This window comes from Equus caballus, chromosome 9 (assembly GCF_041296265.1).
Source record: "Equus caballus isolate H_3958 breed thoroughbred chromosome 9, TB-T2T, whole genome shotgun sequence".
NCBI classification, from domain to species: domain Eukaryota; kingdom Metazoa; phylum Chordata; class Mammalia; order Perissodactyla; family Equidae; genus Equus; species Equus caballus.
The window spans coordinates 78214195-78230121 of NC_091692.1; the positions used below are offsets into that span (position 1 = coordinate 78214195).

Here is a 15927-nt window from a genome sequence, read left to right on the forward strand (position 1 = left end):
TCTCCTTTCCTTCCTCTCTCCTCAACTTCTCTCTCTTCTTCCCTTTTGCCTTTTTTTTCTTTCCTCTTTTTTCTTTTATTTTTCCACTAAGTGAAGTGATAATTTATAAGAAGCAAGAAGCCCTTCAGGCTCTGTCCTAATTGTGCTTGTTTGCTTAGTACACTTATTCATTCAATCCACTCAACAATGAATATTTATTGAGTACTTCGTTAGTTTCCTATTGCTGCTGCAACAAATTAATGCAAACTTGGCTGCTGAAAACAATGCAAATGTATTATCCTCTAGTTCTGGAGACAAAAGTCTAAAATAAAGATGTCAGCAGGTCTGCATTCCTTCTGGAGGTTCTGAGCAGAGAATCCATTTCCTTGCCTTCTTCAGCTTCTAGACGCCACTTGCATTCCTTCGCTCCTGTGTCTCTTCCTAGTATCACTCTTGCTTTTGTTGTCACACCTCCTGCTTCTTTCTGCCTTTGACTTTCTTGTCTCCCTCTTATAAGGACCCTTGTGATTACATTGGGCCCACCTGGATAATCAAGGATAATCTCCCTATGTTAAAATCAGCTGATTAGCACTCCAAGTCCATCTGCTATCTTAATTCCCCATTGCCTTGTAAACTAACATTCACAGGTTGGGGATTAGGACATGGACATCTTTGGGGGTTGGGGGTATTATTCAGCTTATCACAGGTACCTACCATGTGCCAGGCACTATACATACTTATATTCTGTTTGGTTATGTTTTACTAATTAGATGCACTTGTCACTGACAGCTGGAGATCTGTGTGTATCTCCATTTTTCTATTTGAGTGACATAATCAGTCATGTCCAATGTCCACCTCTTCAGACACACAACAGACATCCCATTTGTTAATTTGTGTCAGCTAAATGAAAGGTGCCGAGCATCTGATGCCACCACCAACCTCAAGAGAAGTACCTCCATTTCGGGCAGTAGCTGTGGGTCAGTATCAAGCTCACTTTGACATGTCCAGAGTGGCCTCTCATTGAATGATGTAATGAGACTTTTTAATTGTAATTCTCTCTCCTATCACAGGTTAACTAACACTCACTTGGTATAAAAGGTGACCTTTGTTGGCCTCATCCATTTTTGTAAGGATGGCAAATAGGAAAATGTGTGGAATTTATCATCTCAACTGGGACACCTTGGCAAGTGAAGGAGGAACTATTAATAATCGTACCAGAACAATGGGTGTAAAACAGGACTGTCTTGGGAACACTGTGCCTATATATTGAGTCCAAATGAAGAATAACAGCCACCAACACTGTGACTGTGAAAATGTACTGACTACCCTATAGGTTCTGAGCACTAGTTTACCTCATTTAATTCTTACAACAATCTTATAGGTATTATTATTATTGTTAATCTTCCCTATTTTAGAGTTGAGGGAAATGAAGCTTAGAAATTTAAATACCTAGCTTAAGCTAGTAAATTGCTGAGTTAGGATTTAAATCCAATTTTGTAAAACACTAAAAAAATGCTTTTTCCATCATTTTGCCTTCCAGAAAAAGTGTAGTTTTTTGGAAGTTATTGAATTGGAGTTGTCAGCTGAGTGCAGTTGAGTATTTTAAGAATGTCGTTACCTGTTGGAGATCTACAATGTCTTCATTAGAGGTCCAGGAAAAACCAGGAGCTGTAAGAGATTCTTTTTTTTGTCTTGCCTTTAGGTATGTCAGTTCGTCGTCTCTGTAAATGGGCTCAACGTGCTGCACGTTGACTACCGGACCGTGAGCAATCTGATTCTGACGGGCCCACGGACCATTGTCATGGAAGTCATGGAAGAGTTGGAGTGCTGAGCACGTGACCCTCCCAGTTCTTGGAGCAGCCTGTGGATGATGAAAGCCAGAACAACACAGGGCAATGCGATGACAAGACTTCCATACAAACGGATGGCTTTGGACATACCAATCTTTTCTCTGAACATAGACATCTTAATTCGAGTTTCATACACTGTTTGAATGTGGAAGAACCGGGTAATACATGGTTAAAAGATAAAAAGCTTATGTCAGTGTAGAGAAAATTTGTGAAACAGAATTTTCTTTCATGCTAGAATTGCCTTACTTGATTTCTATTTGTAGCTCTCATCCATTGTTTTTTATCTTAGTTTGCAGAAAGTTGTTGAAATGCTTCTCTAGCCAAAACCGCAACAGGATGAAATCCCCTTGTTAGCGGTCACTAGAGTAGTTTTTACGGACTTAACATTGAACTCCCACTAAAATTAGCATGGAACTGTTCATTAGAGGATCTAGATTTCACTGAACTTCAAATTAAAGCAACATCCAAAGGAATATTACCTGTTAATTAGCATTTTGAAGAAGGTTCTAAAGCATTCAAGTGTTTAAAAGCCATCAGAAAAATGACTTTTTCTTAATTCCTGCCTTTAGTATCAACTTTTAACTTAACATATGGTTTCAATTATGGCATTAGTTAAAACACACAAATTTTGTGACGATATGGTGGGTCGATGGGGAAGATACAGCTTAAAATTGTTTTCTGGTTTCTCTTTCTGAGCCTAAATCATTTTGTTCTATCAATCAACTACAGCAGCTTTCTAGAATTAATCCTGAATATGGTGAATGTCAAAACAGAGACGTTTGTATATACACATATAATTCAAAATCAACAAGCCTCTGGCAAGATTTGACTTTGAGACTGTCCCTTTTTAAGTGAAGTATTCTAAAACTTGGCTCGTATGTGATAAAACTTGAAACTAAATTGCCTATTGGCCTGAATTTTTAATAGCTTTCTAGTGTAACATATTCTAAGGACATGGTATGCTGCTTATTTGGCGAGATTAGTTTTCACCAAAAGCACCCACCTGTGCTGTAACTTTTCAGCTCACTTGTATATATGTATGTTTCTTTTCGTGGTCTAGAAAAGAACACCTTTTGGGGCTTGGTGTATAGAGGAAACTCCTCAAAGTGCCAAATTAGGGAGTCAGGGAATGCTAAATTCTTCTTAATATCATATAATGCATTCGAACGATGAAGTTACTTTCTTATCGTGTATTAACAAAATAAAATATGAATGTCGTACCTCAGCCATTTTTTGTGATAGGTTATCGTAAGTATTGGTACTGGTGGAATAGACATGCTGTGCTAACGATGTTACGTATATATATGTTTCTGGTAATCCAGCTTTTCTGATCTGTAGCTTTAGTCAGAGATTAAGATTTGGAAGTAATACAGAAAGTCTAACATTAATACTGTCGATCTACATTTGAGAAATATTATCATCTCTGTGTGTATGTGCATTTATACTGTATGCCAGGCTCTGTGCTATGACATTTAACATATATGATCTCTTTTAATCTTCATCACAACCCTGCAAGGTAGTTTTATCACTCTCATTTTTCAGATGTGGAAACTAAATCTGAGCAAGGTTAAAAAGAGTCTCTAAGTTCACACAGCTGCAAAAGCCTGGATTCAAACGTGGGTTTATTTAGTATTAAACACTTTACCACCCGCACCCCCACCCAAACCTTTCCCCATTTAGGGACCTTCTGTTGAGGGCTTATTCTGTAGCCGGTGCTGTGCTAAAACTGTGTGTTGCTTTTCCTTCTTGACCTGTGAGGTCAATATTGTCATTATCCCCATTTTACAACTGATGAAACCGACTCCTAAAGAGCTAAGTCATATGCTCAAGCCCACACAACTAGTTAAGTGGGAGGCCTTACCATTTGGCTTTAAAAACTTTTACAACATCTTTAAAAGACAAGTCTTAAATGCTTTCTGTCCCCAGATACTCATTAGTTGACAAAAGAAGGAATGCCTTCTGGGGAATGGCATCTTCTTCTTGCCTACTACTTGTATTGTTTACTCATGTCCTCATGCCCGTTATCTTGGACTCCAGTATAATATCACTTCCCTTTAGCCAATCTAAGCACCAGAGAAGCATGTACTTTTATCTGTTCCACACAGCCTCTTGCCCTTGATGTTTCTTTGGTTCCGAGAGTGCCATTGACGTTTTTGGTCAAAGGAATAGGAAGGAAGGAAAGGAGGAAGGAAGGAACTGTTTCCTCCTTTGGCTCCCATCACCTTCAGTTTAAAGGCCAAATGCCAGAGAATTCTACTTAAGGCCAAGAGAGCTTTACCTTAGCTACCCGCCCCCAGCCCACCCCTGACATCCTCACACTGTAATTAAAGTGAATGCTCCTACTCCAATAGGGGCCCCGTTTAGCTCCCTCTAGCCATTGCACATGCAATTTCTCCTCCCTGAAATATTCTTTTTTCCTTCTTTGCTTGGGAAAATCTGTCTTATTAACTCCCTTTAGATATTATCTCCTCTGATGCCCTAGTTCTGGGATTGTTGCTCCTTCTCTCAAGTCCCATGAACCCTTATGTAGCACACCCTGTAATTATAGCACTGATGTGACATTTATTTTGAAATTGTCCCCTTACATATCTGTCTCCCTAACTACATCTAAGCATCTGTAGAACAGGGACTGTGTCTTGTTACCCAAGGCATTCCCTTTACTTAGCACAGTTCCACACTGTAGTGTGTCAGCTATCCACTGCAGTCTAACGAACCACCCCAAGATGTTTCTTATAACACTATTTATTTGCTCATGATGCTGTGGGTTGGCAGTTTGGGTGGAGCTCTGCTGGGATGGCGAGCCGCTGCTTCACGTGTTGCTGATTGGGTTCACACAAACATTTGTGGTCAGTGAGCAGGTTGATTGGAGGCTGGCTGATCTTGGATGGCTTCATGTATATGTCTCACTGTTGGCTGGGGCTGTTGGTTGAGGTGCCTCAGTTCCACTCAATGTGGCCTTTCCCCACAGCTAGCCCAGCTAGCCCCACAGCTATCCTCATTAGGCCTCATGAGATGGAAGAGGGTGAGAAGCGAAACTGCAAGACCTTCTGTGGACTTGCTTGAAAGTCACACAGTGTTAGTTCCATAGCATTTTGGTGGCCAAAGGAAGTCATGATTCTAGCTCAGAATTAAGAGGTGGGGAAATAGACTCTACCTTTTGATAGGAGGAGCTGCAAGGAATTTTTGGCTATTTTTAATCCACCAAGAGTGGGTACTCAACGATTTATTGAATGAAGGACCAAGAAGTTACCTAGTTATTGAAAGGCCTCATCTATCCAGATGCAAATTACTCTTCAAATACTGGGCATTAAGTTGGGAATAAAGCCCAATGCCTCATGAAGACTTCAGTCAGAAAATCCTAAAATGATAGCTCTACATGGAGCCATGGTGAGCACTGTTTAGTCTTATTTTGCTGGTGAGGAAACTGAGGTGTGGTATGGTCAGGTGGCATCCCAACCTCATGAGGCTTGTTGGGGCGAGAGCCTGGACCACATGCTGGTCTCCTCCTCTTCAATCCTAAGTCCTTTACAGTATAGCCTTCTGCGGTGGAGGCTAAGCCAGTGAAAATAGGCCTTTGGCTTTGGGATGTTCATAAAATGCAAGTAGTGCCACGCACCTGTGAAGGTAAAGGTGAGTTAATTTTAATTGATTCAGGCCTTGGGTGTTAAATATTATTTTAAAAAATAAGGGTTTTTGTGTCGTATGTTGACAGTTGAATTGCTTTAAAATTTAGAAACTCCACTCCTAAATATAACACAAGAATTATTGTAAATTAACAGTAATCAATATTCCTGAGTTTCTATTTTACATGTATGTGCGTGTCTGTGTGTATCAATGTATTATGTGAGATTTCGCTCATTGAGAATCCCTGAAATGGCTTTTTTTGTCTTCACAGAATACACTTTTGACTTTTCAGGTGTTTGTGTAATATGTGTATATTCTTGTGATGAAGAGGGAAATCATTTTTTCTTTCTTTATTAGCATAGTACGTGCTATCAGTGCAAATTTGAAACAGACATTAATTCTGCTGCCGAAAGAAAAACGCAGTTGCCTTTTGGGTTGGTGTTATTGTCTGATTTGTGATTATTAATCTCTGTTAAATAATTGTATGCATTGATAAGGGGACTAGTTGAGAAATAGTGAGTGACATGAAGAAGATATCCATGTTTGAGTAGATTAAATGAGCAATCAACTTCATACCACCTTATAAAAGGTGAATGTTGGAGTGGTAGCAGTTAATAAATTAAAAGTCATTGCTTTCAGTTCAAAATGGAGTCTCACATTTCCAAATATTCATTCCTTTCAAATATGTTATGAAAATAATCTGCTTTCAAGATCTATTTTAAACTGATGATATTAGCTGTTCTCTCCTGTTGGGTATTAAGCCTATTTCATTTTGACTCTAAATGATCAGAATAACTCTAGAACATTTCAGTTTGCTAATTGATTAGAGTCTATTAATGTCATTGACCATGGTTTTACTCATTTAAGGCAGAATTTCAGGTATAATATGTTTTCCCTGAGTTCAAAACCAAAAGGACAATTCTGCAGGGTACCAAAATGAAGTTTATTGTCAAAGTTAGCATATGGTATTGTCAAATGCATTAATATATGTACTTAATATATGTGTTATTTTTAAGTTATGTTGAAATTTATTTCTTCTCTTTCTCAAAAATTGTAGCATAATACTTGAAATTATAATATGAAAATAGTATAGCATGAAATAAATCTTAAATTTTTAAACCAGTGACTTTAGGGTTTCAGCTTTTCCTATCTTTTAGACAAATTAGCCATTTTTTATCCTAAGAAAGGGTTGCATTGTAAAGCTGATCTACTACTGACCTATCAGAGAAAACACATGGGACTCATACCTAATTCTCTAATGTAGCCAAAAGTGCCATTTGTAAAACTACTTAATGATGGATGTTTTCTGAAGCTCTTTTGCCTGAAAAAAAAAAAAGTGCATTAAAAAGCTTTTTCTGTACTATACTTGATTTGGAGTCATTTTCTCCCTGCACAGGGCAGTGTTGATGAGTGTTGTGAATAGTCCATATGGAAAATGCTATGTGGTTGTTTACTACTCTGGGAGAATATTAGTTCTTTTGTATTTTGAACTAATTAGGAAATTGGTTACATAATTCGATATGGGTAGGGGGCCGGACGAAGTATGGAGGGGAGTGGTTATTTGGATTACACTCAATATTAACCAAAAGAACTTTATATTTTTCTCTCATTTATTCACTCACTAATTCACTCATTCAAGAAATTTCCCTGAGGTCACTGTATATCGGCCCTAGGAAGACAAAACTGAGTAGACATGATCCTGGAGCCAGCTCAACCTCTGAGTTGCCTTTGGGCCTGACTCCTAGAAGTCTGCTCTCCATGGAGGAGGGGAATGTGCAGTCATGGTATTGAAGTCGGTGGTTTAATGCCAGAAGCTACCATCCAACCCAACAACCAGAACACTGACAACAACTTACATTCAACTATGTTCTCCTTCCCAATCCTGTCCCTACTTTCCCATAGCCAAGGTAACCACAATGGTGGATGTTGAGGTTACCATTCTATTATTCTTTTTGTTCTTATTAATTGTTTAGGGTTTTTAAAATGAACTATATTGGGCCGACCCCATGGCCTAGTAGTTAAGTTCAGCACGCTCTGCTTCAGCACCCCAGGTTCAGTTCCCAGGAGTGGGCATACACCACTCTTCAGTGGCCATGCTGTGGCAGCAACCCACATACAAAATAGAGGAAGATTGGCACAGATGTTAGCTCAGGGCAAATATTCCGCAACCAAAAAGAGGAGATTGGCAACAGATGGTAGCTCAGGGTGACTCTTCCTCAGCAAAAATAAAAAATAAAATAAAATAAAATAAAATGAACTTTATTAAAAAAGCATCAAGTGTTGTATAATCTTCTGGGACGTGGTCATTTTCCTTCAGGATTGTATTACTAAGATTCTTCTAGATTTTTGTGCATATTTGTAATGAATTCATTTTTCACAGCTTCATAAATTGCCAGAGCACAAATTATTTCTCTGTTTTCCTGTCATTGGGCATTTGGGTTGTTTCCTTGTTGTTGTTATAAATTGTGTTACTATGAATGCTCTTATACAGCTCCTGGGAACAAGTAAAGAAATTCTCTTAGGTATCCACTTAGGAGAATTTCTGAGTCATGGGAAATGTGAATACTGACTTTACAAGGTCACATCTAACTAGTTTCCAAAGTGGTTGAATCAAGGTATACTCCCATCCAAAATATAAAAGTGAAATATGTTGATCAATATCTTCTCCAACACTTGATGTTCTGAGACATTAATTTTTGTCAAATAAATGTTTATTTTATCAATGATACCGAGAATCCTAATTTGCTGCAAAGCTGATAAAATTTAAAGCACAAAAAAGAAGTAGTTTGTGACCCTAACTTACTACATCAATGTCTTCATAATGCCCAGATGTCTTTGAAATGTTTTACCCTACAACAACTCTGTGATTTTGGTGAGGCAGGATTATTGGAAGTCAGCATAACATATTCAAAAAATATCCTACAAATAATTTATTAAGCACCTACTATGGGCCCATTACTAAGTCTTTTGCAAACGACAGTAAATAAGAAAGGTCCCTATCCTTTTGAAGTTTATATATTCTTGGAGGACAAAAAAGGGTTCTGTACCCAACTGCAGTGTTGGGGGGTGCATGTATTTATGCATTTGTGTTTTCGTGTAAGTTGGATAAATACCCAGCAGTGGAATAGCTAGATCATATGGCTACCCGGAGATAGCATCAGATTCCACAGGGTAAGTGTTCAGTCCTACAAAACTGCCCCACCTCCACTTCAGCTGGGAATCACGAGCTCAGGTTATGACCTATGCTTCTGACTGCATGGCTATAAATCAGAGGTTCCCATGACCCCCTCTTTGGGTTAGATTAATTTGCTGGAGTGCCTCACAGAACTCAGAGAAACATTTTACTTACTAGATTATTGGCTTGTTATAAGAGGATGTAACTCAGGAATGGCCAGGTGGAAGAGATTCATAGGACAAGGTGTGGGAAAAGGGTGCAGAGCTTCCATGCCCTCTTGGAGCACATCACTTTCCCCAAATCTCCACATGTTCACCAATCCAGAAGCTCTCCCAACCCTGTCCTTTTGGGGTTTTATGGAGGCCTCATTACATAGCCACGACTGATTAAATCATTGGCCACTGGCAATCTATTAAATCTCAGCCCCTCTCCCCTCCCCAGAGATGAGGCGGGTAGGACTGAAATTTCCAACCCTCTAATCACAAGGTTGGTTCTCCTGGCAGCCAACCCTCCTCCTTAGTTGTGTTCCCAAAGTCACATCATTAACATAACAAAAGACACCTTTATTGCACTCATCACTGAGGAAATTCCAAGGATTTTATGAGCTCCGTGCCAGAAACTGGGACAAAGACCAAATCTATTTTTCTTATTATGAGTCACGGAATCGCAGGGACACAGAAAATAAATAAGTTATGTAAATAGTTCATTTTAGATAGGGGTAAGTGCTAAGAAGTAAATGAAATCAGATGGGGTGATAGAGAATGAGCAGGATTTCATGGGCTAGTCAGTGGAAAGAGAGCTGCCACGTTACTCAGTTCCAGTGAGGCCCCATTCACGTTACAGCCTATGTGAGCAGCACCCCTGGAGTTATGCAATGCAAGAGCCCTGAGCAAAGGCTCTGTAAACTTGATGTTTTCAGTTAATGTGTAAAGGATGGGATTGAACTAGCCTTAGAGAAATTTTGCAGTATTGTACGTAAAGGAAACAGCAAGTCTAAAGGTACCAAAGCTGGAAAGGTCATAGGGGTTAAAAGCTAGGGCTCTGGAGTCATAGAGACCTGGATTCAGATTCCAACTCTAGCACTTAGGAAAACATCCGGTTACTCAGCCTCTCTAGGCATCGACTTCCTTATCTGTAAAAGAAGGATAACAGCACCTACCTCATTTGACTGTGAAGATTAAAGAAGATAATGAAACTGGGGGCCAAGTTGCTTTAACCATACTCAGTTGTCCGTTTGCGAAAGGATTTAGCTAACGCCTTAGTAAAGCCCACCCTATAGATAACATCTCTGATGCTTGGGTCACTGTGGAAACAGGCAGGGTGCTTAAGTTTTTCAGGAACTGAGAGTTGACTCCTTGTCCAGTTCAGGCTGGTTAAGACCACCGACTCATCAACTGCGTCTGTGCATATGACCAATACTCGACCCTTTGACGTCAAGGAGCTGAAAATTCCACCCTCAGATCATGTTAACGCCTCCATTTTGTGAACATGGATCCTATGGAGAGCCATGAAGCTTGACTGCGCTTGTGCAGATCGTCAATTACTTCCCTTTTCCTTACCTCCAGTCATCTATTCCCACACTTCAGACCATGCCACCCCTTTATCTCATAAATGTCTCTAATCCCCATTTTTCGGGGAGATGGCTTAGAGATTGGTTTTCCTGTCTCCTCACTTGTCTGCCTTGTGAATTAAACCCTTTCTCTGCTGCAAACTCATCATCTCAGTAATTGGCATAATCGTGCAGTGGGCAAAATGAACCTGGTTGGGTAACAATAATGCACGTAAAATGCTTACCCTTCTGCTTGACCACAATAAATAATAATAATTGGATGTTTCTCTTGTTGTTATGGCCACTAAACACAAAAGAAAAGGCACCCTGGAGAAGTTATGACTTGCTCCCAAACTCATGCCAACTAACATACACCTGAAACTGGAACCCAGGCCCCAGAAATGCTCAGTCAATGCTCTTTTCAGCATGTCTTTCTGTGCCTTGGTTTTCTTATTTTTAAATGGTATAATAATCTCACAAGGCTGCTATGAAGATTAATGAGCTAATACATTTAAGATTCTTAGTACAGTGCCTGGTACATAGTAAGTGCTCCAAGAATAACCAATGATAGCGATTATTATTGTTTTTATTACTATAACATGCTAATTATCTGTCACCTTGGAAGACCCACACTAATCCATAGGATTGTCTACACATATTGTGTACGCATATATATCTTCATCACTGACAATATATATTTTAATTGTTTTAATTTTCATAAGACTAGATAGTCGAAGGTTTAGAAAAATATATATGATCAACTCTATATTCAGTTGACTACATTAAAAGAAATCACCCATGCTGTCACTTTCACCATATTCTTCAGGTACTGAGGAGCAAAAAGATTCACAGTAACAAGAGATTTTCACATATTGAGGTATATGGGGTAGCTATTCGAGTACAAAACTGATTCGGCTTGAACTAGAAAGCATGATTTATGGCCTATCAAACATACATTATACATCTGCTTATCCATTGAAGTAAGGAATCTCTCTTGAGATAAAGAATGCAGACTTCCCCTCCTACGCCCTATTGGTAACAACACCCTATTGGTAACACCTGGATTACTCCCTTTCCTGGCATCAAGGGCATGTTGACCTGCTAATTTACAACTGAATACCTCTTTGAACATGTATCCTGGGTGTGTTTAATGTATCTTCTTTGTTCTAAAAAGATATAAGACTATACTGAAACCCATGCTTCTCTGGAACGCCTTCTAAGGCCTTCCCAGGTTATAATCCTCACTTTGGTTCATAGTAAACTCACCCTGATTTTGATTTATAGGTTGGTTATGGATTATTTGTGTCGACAACAGGTTAACAGAAAACATAGCTCTGGATTAGTGGAGGTAAGTCAAGAGAGAGCAAAAATAATTTTGCATTGGAGCCTTATCTTATTCAGTTACCTAGCTTTTGAAACTAAACATTGCATGTAAATTACTTACCAAACATAATCTTTAAGACTCAATATTTCATATAAAATAATTTCACAAAAGTGAAAAATATTATCTATTTACTACCTGATCAGGCTCCTGGCAGTTTTACAGCCTGTTAAGACAATAAAAGTAATCAATTGTTGTGCTTTCCATCCCATGGCAAATACTGTTTCTCAGGGTGTATTGGAAACTTAGTCTTGATTATAAAGCGGGTTCTTTCCTGAACACACCGTAATTGAGACATCATTCTATTTGTCTTTTGTGGGCAGCTTCCTAAGTCTAGTGGTGTAGGAGATTCGTGCTGGAATTACGTAAGCAAAACCACCACCCTGCACTTCTGTCAGCACAAGCTTTCTGCAGGCGGAGAGTGGAGGCACAGGCTGCTGCTTGCCTCATGGATCTGACGAATGTTCTGAACAAAATAAAGGAGTGTTCTGTAAAGAACTTGGCTGAAGTGTCTCAAGTTATTACATCCGGGATTTGACGACTCTATTTTCCTCTGCCTGTCATTCTGCCTATGAGACTTTCTCTCTTGGCCTCCATATCTTATTCTAAATCCCCTTTGCTGCCTTGGGGTTAAATATTAAACTCATTTCTTCCTAAAGTCTCAAATGCCTGGGTCCACAAAGGCCGATTCGTAATACGAGCTTTACCAAGGTGGCTGGTGACACCTCTTGGGGTCCAGTCCAAGTGGATGGGATGTGGGATGGATAGGACAGTGAGGAAGAGAGAGGAAGAGAGAGGAAGGACATTTGTTCTGTCACCTCAACTTTGAAAATGTATATGTGAATGTAACAAAAACTGTGAGAGAAGCCCAGATTTAAAAAGATCTGGATGTTTCTGCCACCATGAAAGATGAAGTAGAATATTTGCTCTTACTCTTGAACCTGCAAAACCTATGGACCGTGTGACATGGGAACATGAAGGTTAGTTAATTATTAGGCAAGGAGACTCCCAGGTCTGATGTCTAACAACAGAAAGGGAGGGCAACAAGTGCTACGAGTTCTAAGAAAGATCCGAGTCCACAAATGTCAGACCAGCCAGTCTGCGTTAGACAAAGAACTCCTGTTTTTTCAAATTTTCTTTCAGCCAGTCTGAGCTACATCAGATGTGAAAAACTATTCCTCGTGCTTTCCCTAGTTGAAATGGAATGGGAGAAAGTGGTATACCATCTTACTTTTAAAGTACATATTGCTTCTTATCACAAGCACACCATAATCCACTCATCTACCTGTCTATGTACTTTCTGTTCCCATCGACATTCTTTGCTCTCCTTCTTCTCAAGAGAATCGGCTCACTCGTTCTCCACTCACTCCTATCTTCAAAAATATGAAATCAGAGTCTCTCTCTCTCTTTTTTTTTATCTGTGAGAGACCTTGTAAGCTTGCTGGTTTACTCTGTCATTTTATGCATGGAGAAACAGTCTTAGAGAAACTAATAATAACAATAACAGCTAATATTTATTGCAGTCTAAATATATGCCAGCTACTCTGATAAATGTTTTCTATGGATGATCTCATTTAATCCTCACACAATTCTATGAGGTAGGTTCTTGTAAAATCCTCATTTTACAGGCAAGGAACTCAGCTCTCTAGGGAGGTTAAGTCAGTGTACAAGGTCCCATACAGGACGAGTGGAGGGGCCAGTGTTGGAACCCCGTCACTCTGACTACTGATGGTATCTGTCTCCCATGGCCACCAGATCTGCCCAATAACACAAGATCATACATGCACATGGTGGCAGAGAACCATCTAGAACCAGAACTTGCTCCTTGAGAGCACTCTACTTTCTTGGTATTGCTGTGGAGGACCACACCTGGCCCCTTCCTGAGCAGCGATGATGGAGGACTCATTCCTCCTCCCTGGTGGCTGCCATTACATCCTTGCTTTCCTCCTGCAGACGTCAGGGATTCCCCCTGTTTTCCTCTTCCTTCTCAACATCACTACCTCTCATTTGGTTCATTCTATAGGTTTCCCTCAGTCCAAAACTGAGGGTGCGGTGGCTATTTCCTCAGCTTCCTTCTTAGATGCTTTTCTGGAAGCAAACACCCAGACACTTCTGTTTTCACACATATATTTCATTTCATTCAGTCAACACGTAATAATAGATGACTCCTATTGCTGTGTTAAATCCTAATCACTATATGTGGGAAACCAAAATGTAACTTGGCAAGCCTGGGAACTCAGAGAATAGGAACTACATCAATGTATCTTATATCTCCAGGATCTGATAAGGTACGCAGCACACAGTAACTTCTCAATTAATGTTTGTTAAATAAAAGTATGGGTTTGTAAAAATCTCTTCAAATTTGTAATATACTTTCCTGAAACGGAAGTGAGCCTAGAGTAGAAGTCTTGATGATGCCTCCTCTCTCCTGCCTCCTTTCTTAGATGGCCTGTGAAAGGCACTCCACCCTCCCTTTCATTAGTTCCTGAAAGTAGGCTTGTGTGTATCTTCAGTTTCCTTAGGTTCTCCAGTAAAGCCAGACTGACATCTGCTGGAGCACAGGAAACCTTCAATCTGGCATCTTTCTTAGAGCTTAGAGAAGAAAGTGAGTTTACAGCAAGGTCGAAGGAGAAGCACAGGGATCTCCTTTCAGAAGGACAGATTTAAGATCACAAGCCCACCATAAAAGGAATCAAGGCTAATCCCCAGGACTCCAGGCTTCTAGAAAGAGTTTCTCAGTGATAATATTGATAGTTATTGAAAGTCCATTATGTGCCACACACATGCTAAGAGTTTTGTATACATTAAGTGTTTACTTTGTCAACATTATTGTGTTACACATTGTTGCAAGTAACCACTTTCCAATGCAGGTAACCGCTTTCTAAAGCATGTCTCAATGTTTCCTTAAGTCTACTTACTTTTTTTGTCTTCTATCTCCCCTACAACCTCCATTATGCAGAACAACTGGTCGTAAGACGAGGACTCTGTGATATAGTTGGACTTTGCATTTATGCCTGCACACATGCATGTACGCATTCATACAAGCAAATTTGAAGGAAAAGAAGCTTTCATCTGAATGCAGGCTGTAAGAGTGGCTTCTGTGGTTTATCCTGACAAATTCTTCCTTCTTGGATGTGCTGTGCTTTTCTTACATGAATTAGAAGTCAAAAAGAATGTGCTGGAGGTTTCACTTAGAAACGGGAACATATCATCTGGCCCTTGAAGGCTGCTTCAATATCCACCTAAGTTACTGACTATGGCAGAGTTCTATCAAGAGAGAAAGTGGCTGTTAACAATCAAGATCATTAGTGTCCACAACGAGAAAGCTTAATGGCTATGCATATTTATGGTTGCTTAACACAATGCACATAATTGTTAGGGGGCTTCCTGACTTCGGGTCCCAGCTGTATGAAGAGGGAGCAGAATGTACACATCCCCCATTAGCCATGTTCAACTATGGGCTGAAGTACCCTCTTCTTGCTCCTTGGAAATTGTTTCTGTTCGCATCAACTACATCATGGATGCCTTTGGATGATGTAAACCTCTTCATATGAAAAAGAGCAAGTCCAGAAACAAAGCATGCATTGGTTTGTCCAGCAAGTCTGCCGGGTCAGACAATCAGAGGGTTCTGTAAGGGCTGAGACCACCCCTTGTATGAACACAGATTGCCTCTCATTTGCCTGCTGGAGTGTTACCCCATTCCTAACCTCTGCCACCCCAAAGGGATTTCTACTGCAAAAAATAAAAGCAGTGTTCGCACAGCTTTTCCTTCAATATTCTCCTTGCTTGGCAAAAAGTTTCTTTCTAGTGAGGGTCTAGACTCTAGCTAAGTTCAAGTAAACCTTCCTTTTTAAAAAATTTATGCTGACTACAAGTTAGAGCGCAAGGCTATTTCCTTTTGATCCTCCTTGCTTTTTGTTCTCTTAACCACCAACTGACTTTTCCTCTCTCTTACTCTTTCCTTCCCTATTTTGACTTAAAATATGTTATTTCTCCTTATCAGCTTCTAGCAGCCTCGTCTAGCACTTACTGAATGCTGAACCCTATCTCTAGGGTGCTGGCTGGGAGGCGGCAAACATACACACGAGTGTAGGTATAAAGCTGTGCAGTGGGAGAAGCACTGGAGAATCCATGTGGAGAGGCTATAGCTGTTGGTGAGTCCATGTAAGATGACAAACAAGCAATAGATCAGCACCCAAGCAACAGAAAGATATCTTGCTATTTAGGACCTGAAATAGGGGATGGAACCAAAAGTCGTAATTTGTTCAAGGCAAAAGTGTGTTAGGAGGCAAAACTAAAGCCGGAAGTGGAGCACAAGATCTTTTGTGATCAGCAGCGTCATTCAGAACTTCCTTCTATTCCATATCAG

At 39.9% G+C, this 15927-nt stretch overlaps 1 protein-coding gene across 1 annotated transcript in view; it reads left to right on the top strand.

Moving 5' to 3' along the window:
- Nucleotides 1–6818, top strand: part of DEPTOR (DEP domain containing MTOR interacting protein) — a 143489-nt gene extending 136671 nt beyond the window's left edge. Inside the window, exon 9 of the mRNA XM_001496931.7 lies at nucleotides 1682–6818. Coding sequence (XP_001496981.5) covers nucleotides 1682–1810 — 129 coding nt within the window. The 3' untranslated portion in view covers nucleotides 1811–6818. The remainder of the gene's footprint in view (nucleotides 1–1681) is intronic.
- Nucleotides 6819–15927: the final 9109 nt, after the last annotated feature.